At 32.5% G+C, this 16,309-nt stretch overlaps 2 protein-coding genes across 3 annotated transcripts in view; one reads left to right on the top strand and one right to left on the bottom strand.

Moving 5' to 3' along the window:
* The window catches only part of LOC132749997 (DNA (cytosine-5)-methyltransferase 3A-like), a 33,033-nt gene extending 32,882 nt beyond the window's left edge, over window positions 1-151 (bottom strand). For both annotated transcript variants that reach the window (XM_060739947.1, XM_060739946.1), the window contains exon 1: window positions 38-151. The gene's annotated coding sequence lies outside the window, so the exon portion shown is untranslated. The remainder of the gene's footprint in view (window positions 1-37) is intronic.
* A 2,767-nt stretch (window positions 152-2,918) lies between these two features.
* On the top strand, window positions 2,919-13,370 carry LOC132749994 (tryptophan--tRNA ligase, mitochondrial-like). Its single transcript, XM_060739945.1, has 7 exons — window positions 2,919-3,270; window positions 5,134-5,318; window positions 6,500-6,581; window positions 8,444-8,524; window positions 11,728-11,810; window positions 12,303-12,421; window positions 12,897-13,370. Exons 1-7 carry the CDS (start codon window positions 3,151-3,153, stop codon window positions 13,343-13,345), a joined length of 1,119 nt encoding a protein of 372 aa, XP_060595928.1. The 5' UTR covers window positions 2,919-3,150; the 3' UTR covers window positions 13,346-13,370.
* Window positions 13,371-16,309: the final 2,939 nt, after the last annotated feature.

Genomic DNA, 16,309 nt, shown 5'->3' with positions numbered 1-16,309 from the left:
GAAAAGGCAATAATTTTAAACATCATAAAAATATTACCATTCACAGGTCTATGAACCAGCTTCCCGCCAATGTGTCATTTGGTGGCTACATTCCGATTAATTCCCCTGACAGAGTTTATTCCGCGGAAACCGCGGAAAACCCGGAAAAGATAAAACCGTCTGCTATATCATGATGATTGTGTACATTGTATATGTATATCTTATACCAAATCCAATGTTTCAAGATCACAAAATGATTTAAGATATTCTTATAGTTGAAAAGATATTTGTCCTTTGTAAATTTTGTCTTTTTTATGAAATTAATTTACGGAAATCATTTTAAAATGCAAGTTATTTAATTTAAGTTACTGATTTTTGCTCGACTTAAGTAATTAAATATCCTTGATTATTTATGTAAATTATAAAGTTTTAAATTAACGTTTTACGGATATCTTTTGAAACATTTATGTGAAGAAATATATGATGATAAAGCATTTAAGTTGTAAGGAGGATTGCATCGACTGGACTTTTGAGTAAGGTTTCCTTATCATAACAGAATAAGAAAATTTGTACAACAAAGTATTGGTAAAAAGTTACCGATTCGTTGAACATTACTTAAAAATAATAAGAACGTCATTGAATCTAATTATCTTGAAATGGAGAAAATGCATGTTTATAATATAATACCAAAACAACACATTCTACTTGTTTAAGAAATGAAGATGTACAACATACAAAAGTTACTGTACAACGTTGTACATAAAAGCGTACAATACACAATAATAAATATACATCAACGATAGGTTAAACATTTTTTTTTTCAAATACAGAAAATTTGTATTAAACCAAATACATATACATGTACAGTAATTAGGAAAAGATAGATAATGAATTCACAGTAAATTCAAGGTCAACATTATGTACAATATCAATAGGAAGAAAACGATTCTTCAATAGAATGACCTTCAGTATGAAAATGAACAGCCATTAAAAATACTAGAATGTGTGTGGCCGCTGAAATTGTTTATATTAGTAACTCGTGGCCACGACATAATATCTCGTTCCCACGACTTAATTATCTCGTGCCCATGACTTAGTGGCCGTTGGCCACGACATAGTATCTCGTAGTTATGACATAGTATCTCGTTCCCACGAATCAAATATCTCGAGCCCACGACTTAGTTACTCGTGGCCACGACAAAGTATCGCGTGCCCACCACTCAATTATCTCGTGCACATGGCTTAGTAACTCGTATAGCCACTACATAGTACCTCGTTCCAATAACCTAACTATCTAATGCCCACGACTTAATAACTCGTGGTCACGGCATAGTATCTCGTTCCAACAACTTAACCATCTAACGCCCACGACTTAGTAACTCGTGGTCACGGCATAGTATCTCGTGCGCACGAGATAAATAAAAACACACTCATGTCACCTTTGTGCCACCGTAGAAACCAAATGATTTTAAGACACATTTCTAAATAATTTCCATCATTTTCAAAGTATTAGTATTTACTTTATGCTTATAAAAGAAATATTGGTGAAAATGCGTATTTTTATTTTTTCCGTAGTTTCACTGATAAAAAATATTTTTCAGTGAAGTGAAACATATTTTCCGTATTTTCACTGTTGTCTTGCTGGACTACTTTCTTTTACATTTAGCCAATACACAAAATTTAAGAAGTCTTTCAAATTGTAATGTTTAAATAGAGAAAAATGTATATAATAAACAGAAAATTCAAGTTTTTTTTCTATAAATGCAGGATCTATTTTTATCTTGTGATATGAAAATTATCATGTTTCATTCCTGGCTTTCGCAACTCATAAAATATTTATTTTCATACACTCCATGAAATTAAATCCTGTATTCAAAGAAAAAAATGAATTTCCTCTATGTATATATTAAATCTTGATTGCAAATGCGTACTTTTATATAAAAAAAATATTAATTTTCGCATGATTACACGTACATACAACAAGCTTTACATGTTACAGTAATTTGAGCTTCCAACAAAATTAGAATCAATGGAAAAAAAGAAAAGTATATATTTTAGTTTAATCAATTCTGTTTTAAACTGCTGTAATTATTAGTATCAACAAAATCCCTCAGCTGTGTCTTAAAGAGAATGTATATTTATTCGATAGTTATTTCATATAATTATATGTTATTCATGTTTTGTATCAATTTGTCATTTTCCAAAACAACTTTCAGTCTGATAAACCACGACAGTCATTTGTGTCGATATTTAGTGTATGTAAGTTTACTGGTATACTGTATGAATTAATGTGTCCGAAGGTCTAACCGAACCCTGTATGACTAAATTGTGAATTTCACATCTTGTTGTTTTATTTACTTAATTTTATATAATATGTTAATCATGTTCATGTTTTAAACGAAATATATGAGTCGTATGAAATCGCATTTCACGTATATATTATCACAGCAATAGAACGCACAAACAATAAAAGTCATATATTTGTAGATAACGGAAGATTCGATCTTTGTATAATCCACTATTAGTCAGCGATCAGAGGTAGAAGACACAAATGAGCTTTTTATGTCCAAAATGAAATAGTTCTATATCCATTTTAAAGCCACAGATATGTAAACAATTATATTAAAGCTCCATGGTCAAGCATATTTTTGGAAAATCTTGAAAGTAAAGCTCAATTCTGTTTTTGAAATTGACAAAAACGAATGATAATTACATCAATGCAAAATATCTAACGAAATAACGATATTTTAATTTCAAACATGGAGTTGAATAGACTATCTGTGTTTCAAAGAGGGAAAATGAAAACTTTAAATAATGGTTATGCTTAAACATTTCATTTTTTTGTGATTGTGAAACATTGGATTTGGTATCTGCACACAATCATCATGATATAGCAGACGGTTTTTATCTTTTCCGGGTTTTCCGCGGGTCAAGGGAGGCAATCACTTTGAGGAGTTTGAGTGGAAGTCATTCTTTCACCTAAAGAATGCATAAAAGACTCACAATTTAATGGGTCTTTCCTTTAATTGTGTTCTTGAATTATTTGTTATCGTCAGTAAGTTGTTTAAAGCTATGAAGACATAGTCTTAGATCAACCTAATTGATGGCCCGTAACGTCAGTGGTCCGAATGAATACCTTCAGCGGTCGCCGACTGCTAAATCTGTACATACATGCGGGATGACTTTATAATGGCATTGATTATGAACAACATTTTGAAAGTAAAAAGAGTTTTTAGATGTGGGAGAAGATATTTATTACAGAGAAATGAAAGTGCAACTGCAGAAGACTTGGTAAACAATATTGTTTGAATGATTTTCGTTTCAGGTCGACTCTAAACTTTATTCGGCCCAAGTTATCTCGACCCATTACAAATTCGCCACCTGTAAATTTGAACCATAGATCTGTTAATAAAACTCACTGGTTATAAAAACATGCAATATGTCTTTTTCATGTTTTTGAAAAATAACGAAATATCGGTTGTTCCACATTATTCACAGTGTGCAAGTTTTAGGTGCTATATCATTATCGTCTAAATATTTTGTCATGTACGTCAAAGTATGTTACAATCCAAAATGCCAATTTGATTGTGCATTAAGTCATGGTAGTTGGCTGCTGTCTGTGTGTAATAACCAGTAATCACACCAGTATGGAAGTCAAATGAGGGGATTCGAACCAACAACCTCTTGTCAAGGAGCCCAATGATATCTACCCTACGCCACTCTTCACTATTTTAACTGTTTAAGGTGATTTTCTGACACTGGATGACACCATAGAACCTCTCCTCTGGGAATAAGAAAATGTAGGAAAAGACAAAATGTACATGAAGTGGGATGGGATTGGATTTTGAGATTTTCATTTTGATTTATTAAATGTATGTTTATCATACAGTCAGGACTCATTACAACGACACTGTTGGTTCCCAAAGAATATGTCAGTATATCGAATTTGTCAGTATATTGAATTTCATCATTCATCATGTTCACTGGTATCTGAACATTATGTATTTAGATCTATAATAAACATCTAAAATGAAAAAAAAATTGTGTTTATGTGTTCACTTTATTATAAACATTACATAATATTATCAGACGCATAATACAACAACTTTATTAAAATAATAACAACTTGTTAAAGATTGATATGAAAATGATAAAACTTTATAAAATAAAAAGCACATACAATGATAGGACTTTTAAAAGTTAAATCTTTAAAAATTGTTTGCACACTGTTTGTCTTTGTCAATTAACGAAAAAGGTCTTTGATACTTTTCTGAACCTTGCTCAATGATACGCGCGCTTGACTGACCAAGTGTCAGTTTAACTAACAGGTACTGATTGTATAGAAAATAACATGTTTGGTTTCCAATTTTATTGTGTCGGAGTCGGAATACGAATTTTCCGTTATAAAAGATTATAATAACGTTGAAAAAATTTGGTTCCGACCAATTCACTGTCGTTATTTGAATTTGTCAGTATAATGGATTCCGATGTATTGAGTCCTGACTGTATAGTCCTATAGTTACAACGTCGCTTTGAGATAATTTTGCTGTCAGACTTGACCGACAAAAACTGTAACAAGCCTGTTACGTCTAATATATTGGACTAAGTTGCTTAATGTGCCGTGTGTCACCGTTGTAAAGTCACCTTATATATGCAATCAGATGTACCCATTTGGATATGTTTGACACTTGCTTGTGATATGCAGACTTCATAACCTCTGATCCCCATCTGTGAATTCCATTTTATTTAGTTCAGCCAATTGTTTTCTCAATAAGGGCAATGACATGCTTCTACTTAGAGGACCATGTGCTGCTGTTCATTGAATTTGGCATGGATCTGTCACATTAAAGGATCAATGATCTTTGCCACTTACATGTATGAATACATGATACATGTGCTGATGTTTCAAAATCTACTTTTCTTGTTTCAATTAAGCCAGTGCTAGAGAGCATGGATGGTAGACTGCACATAATACTGCAATCCATCACATAAATATCCCACTGTACTTCTTTTGAAATTATGACATGTATTTTTAAGGTACAGTTGTCATCTATCAAGGCTTTCAGATGTCTGTTTTGGAAAAAAAACAAAAACATTTGATTGAATTCCTGTTTTAAAGAAAACATTCTTTAATGTAATGTGTGATTATTTCAGACAAAGTTTGCCGAGTGCCCTCCATGTGTGTTTTCTGGGATCCAGCCTACAGGAGTACCTCATCTAGGCAACTATCTGTGTGCTATAAGGAAATGGGTAGATATGCAACAACAATATGATAGAATGTTTGTCAGTATAGTAGATCTGCATTCTATAACAGTTCCACAGGATCCTGCTACACTTAGGTATCATAATACATAACACATCAGTGATTTTACTGCTAGCTTATATAACAGACTCAGATAAAAGGCCTCTTCCCAATGGAAATTTTCTTTAAAATCATGCAGTTTCTTCAAAAATCGGAACTTAAACCTGCTTTTTAATTCCCAAATAAGCCCTTTTATCAATTATGTTCCCCAAAATCAACAGGCTTAGGCTTCTTCCCAATTAAGTGAAATAAATCACTGCACATATCTGTAACAGAGCTCTTCTGATAAAGAAAACTGATGAAGTATGATGTATGGTAATTATTTGTCTAAGCTTCAAGAGAAAATGAGGTGTTATATTTTAAAATATTTTGTCCGATACCGTCTTTTCTTTTGTAAAACATCATCTGAGATTTTGTGTAACAAATGATACCCCTTGTAAAATGTTACATTGTAAAAAGAAACAAGAAATTTTTAACAGCATTTTGTGCTCTTCATTATTAATTATAGTTTCAGGCTTGTTGTACTCATAATGTTATCTGTGATTTTTCATAATCTTAACCTATGTCTTAACTTATATCAAAGTCCAAAATTTAATTCATTTTATTAATTTTATGAAATGATATTATTAATTGTTAAACCATTATTTTATATATGTATATTTATATCATTGTAAATGAGATCTATGATGTTGCAAAAAATATACAAAAAAAAAGGTATTTAGATAATCATTTGCATAATTGTACATTACAATACTAGTTAAAATTGTTTAAACCCAGGCTTTTATGGCTAACTATTAACTGTATATCAAGGTATATAGGGATGCATGAATGTGCTATTCTGATAGGTTGTATTGTTTGATTGTGTAAAGTTGGACCCCTTAACTTAAAAGAGTGGTACAATCACCAACAATAGCACATTTGTCCTTGTTCTATACCTTCTGTTTATAAAAAAACATCTGAACAAACCAATAAATTATTTTTCCTTATGACTAAACATAGGAATATAAACTCATTTACACATGTGTGAGGTAAATACAAGGTGTGGAATATGTAAAAATCTATGTTGTATTTAAATATATGTGTTTCTTCAATTGAAATTGATACATTGTAATTACATTGTAGTGTTTTCATCAGAATATTGGTACAGATTCAATTTATACACATGATGGGAAATATGCTTTCTTACTTTAAAGTAAGCCTACTTTCTTTAAATTTCAGAGAAAATATTTTGGTTATGGCGGCATGTTTGATGGCATGTGGAATAGATCATGAGAAGACAATATTGTTTCAACAATCAACAGTAAGTTTTACTTTTAGATTTATGAACCTTTATCACACTTAGTATCTTAAATGGACTTGTACATTTTCCATTCATCGTTTTTTAGGGAAAATTTCAAAATATGTTATGTCTGAATAGTGAACAGTGGAGGCTGAATATCATATCATTTGTATATCATATTAAAACATTGAGAAACATGAACATTTACAATGCATGGGTACATCAACAGTTTTTCTCCATATTAATAGAAAAGTACCTTTATTAAACGTGAAATGTTTTAGTACTAATTTATATCATATTTTTAGCCCCAACCTGTAAGCAGGAGGAGGTAACTGTATCAAGCATTTTGACAGAATTACAAAATGTACAGTCGACTCTCGTTATCTCGAAGTCTTCAATACCGTCAAAAAAATATCGAGATAACGAAATGTCGAGATAAACGTATGAGGGTTTGAACCTGTCAAAAACTAGTTTTTACAGAAGACATGCGCATACCTTATAACTCAAATAAGTACGATGTTTCATTATCTTGTGTCAATCCTTATAATAAAATTAACAATTCGTTACATAATTTAGCGATGTTTACCAACGGAAATACAGTATTTAGGTGCTATGTGATTGGCACATAGTGAGGTTTACTCAGTTATACACCACTGAAGCATAAACGTTGTTTTCTAACTTTATTTATTTAGTGTTTTAACATTGCATTATAACATATATAAATTACATGAAAACATTTCATAGCAATCATTTTGTGAGAGTAATAGCACATTTATAAAAGCACAATATTTATGAATAGTTAGCACGTTTATTTAATTTACCGATTATTCGATAAAATTCACTCATTTTCGACATAAGTCAATCAACACGCTAATTAACAATTATTTCAAAACACCTTGACTTGTTACAAACATATCATCATCAATTATTATGACACGCGCTTTGAGCGATAACCGTCCGCTTGGTGTTTTTCACACCTCTGCGGGAGGGGGCAGACGAATAATTATTTGTCGAGATAAACAAAGGATTATAGTGTGAAAATAACTGTTGGGGCTGAAATATCAAATCGAGATACTGAAAAAATCGAAATAAAAATATCGAGATAAAGAAATATTTTCAATATAGATAAAGAAGGGGAAAAAACGGGACTTTCAGAATTTAATCGAGATAACGAAATATCGAGAAAAGCGATGTCGAGATAACGATAGTTGACTGTATGCCCCTTTTTTGACTTAGAATTTACGTTAAAGTTTTTGTAATAGTTCAAATATTTTCAAAGTCCATTGACATATGGCTTTGAAACTTTGCACACTTGTTCACCATCATTACCCCAACCTGTAAACAGGAGGAGGTAACTGTATCAAGCATTTTGACAGAATTATGCTCCTTTTTTCGACTTAGAATTTATGTTAAAGTTTTTGTAATACCTCAAATATTTTCAAAGTCCATTGACAGATGGCTTTGAAACTTTGAACACTTGTTCACCATCATTACCCCAACCTGTAAACAGGAGGAGGTAACTGTATCAAGCATTTTGACAGAATTATGCCCCTTTTTCGACTTAGAATTTACGTTAAAGTTTTTGTAATACCTCAAATATTTTCAAAGTCCATTGACATATCATATGGCTTTGAAACACTGCACACTTGTTCACCATCATTACCCCAACCTGTAAACAGGAGGAGGTATCTGTATCAAGCATTTTTTTTTACTAGCACTAAGAATAGTCGAGCGTTTCTGTCCGACCGACAGCTCTTGTTGTTATCTAAAATACAATTTTGTTCATATGCAGTTGTAACAGTACTCAAATGCTATTTGTAGTAAATGATTATATTCCTGTCTTCCTCTCACATACATCTACAGGAAGTTACAACTATTTCCAGGTAGCATATCATACCGAACTTGCATGGATCCTCGGATGCTTGTGTACTTTACCAAGACTTAGCAAATTACCACAATGGAAGGTAGGCTTATATCTCAATATATATCTTAAATTGGCTATTTGGAAGTATCTTCCACTTAGCTCAATAGGGAGAGCATGAAATTAGCAATCAAGGGGTCTCGATGTTAAAATCAGTGTAAAAAATAGAAAAACAAATCTTTCCTTGGTTTCCTCCATTTTTAGCTCGACTTTTCTATGAAAAGGGGAGCTATCCTACTCGCCCCGGCGTCGGCGTCGGCGTCACACCTTGGTTAAGTTTTTCGTACCACCCCACTTTATTTCAGAAGTATTACAAGTATGGCTTTGAAACTTACCATACTTGTTCACCATCATAACCTCCATCTACAGACAAGAGTACATAACTCTGTCAAGGTTTTTGACAGAATTATGGCCCTTTTTTGACTTAGAAAGTGTATTGAGCTTGGTTAAGTTTTTTGTACCACCTCACTTTATTTCAAAAACCATTGGAGGTATTGCTTTGAAACTGACCATACTTGTTTACCATCACGACCTTCATCAACAGACAAGAGGACATAACTCTGTCAAGGTTTTTGACAGAATTATGCCCCTTTTTGACTTAGAAAATACATTGAATATGGGTAAAATCCACTTATTGCCTTAACCCTTTGAGATATTGCTTTGAAACTTTTAATGCTATTTCACATCATTACCCCCATCTGTACGCAAGAGAAGGTAACTCTGTCAAGGATTTGTTTTAAAAATTAAGGCCTTTTATCGACTTAGAATCTTGGTTAAGTTTTTAGTACCAGTCCACTTTTTGACTGAACTGTTTGAGATATTAATTTGAAAAGTTGGAATACTTGTTTACAATCATGATTCCCAAACATGTCCAGGAGAAGGTAATTCTGTCAAAGATTTTATTTGAATTATGGCCCTTAACTGTCAATGTTTTGTATTATAGGCAAGCACTAAAAAACTTAAAAAATCTAAAAAAATTCATTCCTATCCACTTGTTCACTTTACCATAAATTATGTCATATAAACATTGCTGTAATATTCAAGGGTATCAAACAACTAGTTCACTTTAAAAATACAGAGATTCTTGTATTGCCTTTTACTGCAAAAACTTTTTTTATTGGCAAGCAATAAAAAAGTCGAGCGCGCTGTCTTACGGACAGCTCTTGTTTTCTGTCTTTCCATTCCTTTCTTATATACTTCTATCTAGTTTATCATTTCATACACAGAGCTCAAGATAGCGTGCGTAAAAGCGTAAAATACGCATAGAAAATCTAAAATACGCTTCACTTTCAAAATTCGTGCGTCACAGTTACGCACAACAAAATGAAAGTACGCTCGTATATCAAAATTTATACGTAAAAGAAGAGAAGTGAACATTTGATATGTAGAAAGAAAATGTTTTGAGCATAAAAATACAATATATTTCCATTTTATTGCATTAAAAAAAACCTAAAAATTCTGTTGTCAACAACGCATGTTAAAAACGAAAGTAGCAGGAAATACAGAAGGGAGGTAACTCCCGTAGATCTATCAACCTGTGAAATTATCAGATAATCATCGTAGGAGTTAACACAGTATTAAGTTTGTTTAGGCATCTATTGACATACTTATGCCTCAATATAAACAAAAATATATTTTAATTTCTTTAACTTTTGCTGCTAGAACAAAATAACATGTTTTTTACCTGCAGTTTTGTACTCAATATTTTCGTACCCAGTCTACAGTTACGGACAATTTTCTCTCAGACCAATACTTTTTTTAAGGAAAGATAAAAAAAATCTTGTTTATGTTTCTTTAATTCTAATTTCAACTATAATTGTTCAAACTGGAGTACATGATAAAGTTCATGCCAACAAAAATAAAGAAAGAAAAATATTGACTCCTAGAAAATAAAATAACTTGAGGGCATCCACTAGTGGAAGTTTGGGAGTCATTTACTCCTTCATTTGGTGTGACTTCCGAAAATCAATACTTTCCTTCATTACCTTTATAATGTGACTTTCAATATCAGAGATTTTGAAGTCTTTGACTTCCAAATTTTGAAAATGATTATTTTAATTTTAATTCTGATAATTTTGCTGTGTATCCTAAACTTGAATTCCAGTATACTCTGGAAGTCTGACTTTACATGGCATGTTTTGTACTGTTTCACATTAAATCAGTATTTAATTTGTAAAGGTTTTCTTAAAAAAAAGAAAATAAACAAACAAACAAACACAACAATAAGTTTAATTTGTTTATAAAAAATGCAAAATGCTTTTTTGACAGATTTTACCCCTTAAGTTTTTCAGAATTTGCATTTTACCCCTCACTGTAAATTTTGAGGGGTAAAAACCCCTTGGCCAAAAAAATTATCTGGAGCTCTGATACAAGAGTAGACAGCTAAATAGCATCATCAACCTTCCCTATGCTAGTTAGATAATCTTCTCTCATGAAAGAATTCTAAATACCTAGTGGGATCTGAACCCAGGAGAGTGGTTCCAAGTCAACAGCATTAACTAGGTAAACTTGTGCCATTGGTGTAACTTACTTTAGATATGTTAGGTAATTTAAGTCGTGATTCAGAATTATATTTCATGTCTTTTCCTAGTGTCACCATGGGTCAGATTATCAGACCTATTTCCCATTGAGTCCATTGACATTGACATGCTTATTTTTCCCAATTTGTAAAAAGAATTCCAAATTATACTGAAATTCCCAATATCCAAACTAACGTTCATTCAGACAGATCTTTTCTCACACTTTATTGTTAATCTTTTACTCATTTTGATTGATATTTGTGTTGGTTAAAATAAACAATGTTGCACAATTCAAAATGATCTGATAAAAAAGTCTGGATGGAAGATTAACAGGCTACCAAATATTTACCTCATGCTATACTTAAAAATTACAATTACCAGTTCTTCCTCTTAACTTAAATTTTTTTATCAACTTTCTTCAGAATGAAACCGGCTGTTATGAAGATCATTTATTTCATTTGCTGCTTAAGTTAACTTTAACCCATAACCTGCTGATTTCTTGCGATGGACTTACCTTGCTTTGAATTAGGATCAGTCCATTTAAAAATTTAGGGATTTCAGTATCAAAATACATGTACAAAAATGGAGCTACCACCATTGTAGACCATGATCAAGACTGCTACAGATGTGGAGGCTGGCCTGGCCCTATACTGGTGGCAATTGCTAATCAATTTATGTATTACATGTATGTGCTGTTGGATAATAAGTGGTTTTACATATCCTTCAGGAGAAATCAAAAGTGGTGAAGGACCCTGGAGTGGGATTGTATACCTATCCCATACTACAGTCTGCAGATATATTACTATACAAGTATGTAAAAACTTACATGCAAATATGTTTACATGTGTACTTTAAAAAAATAACTTCAAATTATTGATTCAATAGCATAAGTTGAACAATTATTTTTCTTTCTCCATAACTTGCTATTAGTCCTGTGTTTAATGGATGCCAATTCATTTTATTAATGAAAATTACTGCAAACAATCTGCTTATGAGTTTTCTAAATTATGATTATACTTTAGATTTTATACATTGTACCTCCCCTTACCAGTTTTTGAAGAAGAAATGGTATTTTTGTTCCTCGTGCTTAAAATGTGACATTAAGGATAGGTTTGTCTGTCTCTCAGAAGAAAGTCAATGGTCACAGTGATCTCAAAACGTTAAATGTTTTCCACTTTATAAATGGATTAATAAAACTTTAAGGACTGATTTCAAATATCAGTGATCATTTTTCATTCTAAAATTATTATTGTTTTTCTCATATGTTTATATAATAAGATGATAACGTTTGTGCTGTTTCAGAGCTACAGTAGTACCAGTTGGAGAAGATCAGATTATCCATCTAGAACTCTCCCAGGATCTAGCTAGAGCTTTTAACAGAATCTATTCCATCATATTTCCTTATGCTAAACCTCTTATAGGTCAGTATTTCTCCTTCAAAAGTGTGTACTTTTAGCTTGATTTTTCAGAAAATATGGGGAGCTATGAGCTAGTATTGGTCCTTTTTGTCACTGACTTTAATTCATATGCCCTTCACCACTGTGTATTTGAAGCCCTCGAGGAACATTAGATTTTTTTCTTTGGAAGAAGCTAACCAGCCAGCTTATGGAAGGTTTGTGGTTCTACTTAGGTGAATGCTTGCCCCTAAAATAATGCATTATAGGGCACCTGAGGTCTTCCTCCACCAGAAAGGCTAGAAAGGTGACTAAAAGTCCAACAAAAGAAACAGTTTTTGTCACACTGTTATGTGCATGAGATAAAAAAATATAGTTACAGTATTCACTTGTATAAAGCAAATCTTGGCCTCTTATTGTATTATACCTCTTTGTGAACATCACAAAAATATTTTAATATTAATATGAACATTGTTTGATTTGATTTTTTAAATGGTTTCAGGTGATGTGTCCAAAGTCAGATGCCTTAAGGACCCAGCATGTAAAATGAGTAAATCCAACCCTAATCCTATGTCAAGAATAGACCTGCAAGATTCTGCCGATCTTGTTGCAACAAAGATAAAGAAATCAGTAACAGACTCTATTAGACTTCTATCTTACGATCCTCAGGAAAGACCTGGTGTTGCCAATCTTATAAACATGCATTCATTGATAACTAATACAAGACCGGAAGATATAGTACAAGAATTTGGAAACTTGAATAAAGTTCAGTATAAGGAGAAAGTGACAGAGTTTATAAATGGAACTGTTCAGCCAATCAATAAAGAGATGACAAGATTGTTAAGTGATAAACATTATTTACATACTGTACTGGATACAGGCATGAACAGAGCATCAGAGATAGCTGAAGTAAATATGAAAGAAATTAAACAAGCAGTTGGATTAAGATAACATCCGATGTTCCATATTTTTATCTCTTTTTTTTTTGTTTCTGGTGTGAAAAAATAAACATGCTTTCATGATAAGATATTGTTATATACATGTATTTGAAATTCAGAGAAATTTACTGCATTAACAGTAAGAACATAATACTTCAACAGTATGAACATAACCCATCAACAGTATGAACATAACACATCAACAGTATGAACATAACAAACCAACAGTATGAACATAACATAATGAACAAAACATGTATGAAAATAACCAATCAACAGTATGACCATAGCAAATCAACAGTATGGACATAACAAACAACAGTGTGAACATAACTCATCAGCAGTATGAACATAACAAACCAACTGTGTGAACATAACTCATCAGCAGTATGAACATAAACCAACAGTGTGAACATGACTAATCAACAGTATGAACATAACATGTCAACAGTATGAACATAACACATCAACAGAATGAACATAACACATCAACAGTATGAACATAATTCATCAAAATGATTTTAATCTATATAGAGTGTGTTATCCTGTTTTGATGTTGCAGGTGTGATAAATACAAGGACAAAATGCAGTTTGCACTCGCTGCTGAATCGCCGCTTGGGCCGACTTGAGGGTTCACCTGAAGGTATGCGAGTCTGCAACATACACATGTGACACCTGCAACATGAGCATTTACCAAAAGAAGCAATTTGAAGACCACATGGCTATGCACAAAGGGGAGAAGAACTACGCCTGTCCTTGTGTCGCATGTGTATTTTACCGGCCCTTGTAATTTCTTGTGAAGTCGGCTAAACGGCGAATCTGCTTCCACAATTGTAGACAAACTGCATTTCATCCTTGTGTTTATAACATCTGTACAACACCACATACCGATAACACACTCTATATAGAGCTGTAACACCTATTTAATAATTATTTGAAGTTATAAATTGTATTTACCACAGTTGTGTCATAATTGAAAAAGTGTGCAACAATATAAGTTAACAAGGCGAGCCTTGCCCCAAAGCACTCACTGAGGACAGACTGTTATTTGTGTATTACAAGAATTTGAACGATGACGCTTCTTCATAAACATGGTCCTTATTTCATAGCTGACATGAAAGCAAGATTAAATATGTCACTGAATCAATATTTTGTGTCATCTGATATCAGATTTCAGTTCTACACCTAACACAAAATTGTTCAAAGTGTCATAGCTGTATGTAAAGAAGCACGAAAGTAGGTAACTTCGTCCAAATCTGAGTCAAGCTGATATCAAAAGTTCAATTCTATATTTACTACCGTGTACATGGTCCAAATTTTCATTGCTGTCCATCAAAGGACAAGGAAGAAGGGCAGTTCGTCAAAATCTAGGTCAACTGATATAAAAGTCAAGTCAACATCTGAAACAGTGCACATGGTCCATTAGCGGTATATAAAGTTACAAAAATAGTATGCCCAGTGTATCCCCTTTGGCAGGACAAGGACGGTTCTGACCACAAGGCTTTAATTTAATCAATATTAGTACAAGTCCACCAGACCGTTGCTCCTGTCCAAAGACCTAAAGCTCTAGCTATCTCCTTGCAAAAAAATCTTTTTAATTGTTGTTTAATGTATATATTACGAAAACACATGACCCCAAGTGCGGAGCCTTTTTACCTTAGGGCCCATAACTTGAACAATCTTTATAGAAAATTCACAATGTTACAGGCCTGTGTGGTGATATTTCATTTTGTAGATACATTTATACACAGTAAGTCGATTTATTTTCATACTCCCGTGCATTATCCGTGAGGTCTTCCTCCACCAGTAAAGCTGGAACCGTCGCCATATGACCTATACTGTGTCGGTGTGAATTTTATTTTCATTTGTTTTCTTCAACTCATTTATCGTATGGAAATTAATCAATACAAGAAAGGAAAGTACTTACATGTATATTCAAGTTAAACGCTTAAAATGAACCATCAGAGAATTGTGAAATAACAGCGACATATCTACAAAATGTGATGACATCAGTGATGAATAGTCTCTTGATTAATCTATCAAAAAAGCACCAGTGCATAAATGGTTTGACAATATTCCCAAAACCATATTGTCCAGATAAGAAACAAAGAGTACACAAAACCAAAAGTGACTGAAAATATAAGTACATGTGTACTTACAAAAGTGAAATGTTTGATTAAGACAATGTTACGGCGGACAGCGAGAAAAAGGGGGCGATCACAATTTATCTGAAGTTGATAGAAACGTGTGAAAAGCCCAGGCAAGATTGGAAAGAAGAAATACTGCCATGGCAACAGTTGAAACAGTTTGTTTTGGTTTGTGCATGTGTACGTGTCAACACTTGATGTAGATGGCCTTTTGCATGGAGTTGGAGTCGTTTTAGCTAGAAATTTTTAACACTTCAAATGTACTTAGAATAACTTTATCGCCGTCAGTAGAATTTTAGTAAGGTTTTTACAAACTTGTAAAACGAATTCAGCTTGTAGTATTCGTAGTTAATTGTTTTTGTTTGAAAAAGTAAAGTATGAAATTATAAGTCTAAGAAATGCAGAAATACCTGTTTAATGTATTTCATTATTTATAATTTTATCTGAATTATTTTCAATACAATATAAATTATTTCGCTATATATTAAGTGCTTTTGTAATCCTACTTACGTAAAAATAAATAAACATACATGTACATTCTAATATGTATAATTTTTACTTTTTAAAAATAGTGGTGAATAGTATTTGTTGATGAAAAAATTCAAATGTTAATCGACCAGTCGCAATAGAAGCTTTATTCAATATTTTCAAACACTGTATGACAAAACACCCGACCCTTCGAAATCAAGCTGCATAATTTTATGGATTCTGATATTACCTTAACGTTCATAGAAGCACCAGTTGATTAAGCCAAGTCAGTGCATATCAAAGTATGTCATTTACATGTTAAAAGAAATTCGTCATCTAGATCGCCGCCAACTTTCTCTCCC

This window comes from Ruditapes philippinarum, unplaced genomic scaffold (assembly GCF_026571515.1).
Source record: "Ruditapes philippinarum isolate M1 unplaced genomic scaffold, ASM2657151v2 ctg2335_1_1_1_1, whole genome shotgun sequence".
NCBI lineage: Eukaryota > Metazoa > Mollusca > Bivalvia > Venerida > Veneridae > Ruditapes > Ruditapes philippinarum.
This window is presented reverse-complemented; position numbering and strand designations above follow the sequence as displayed.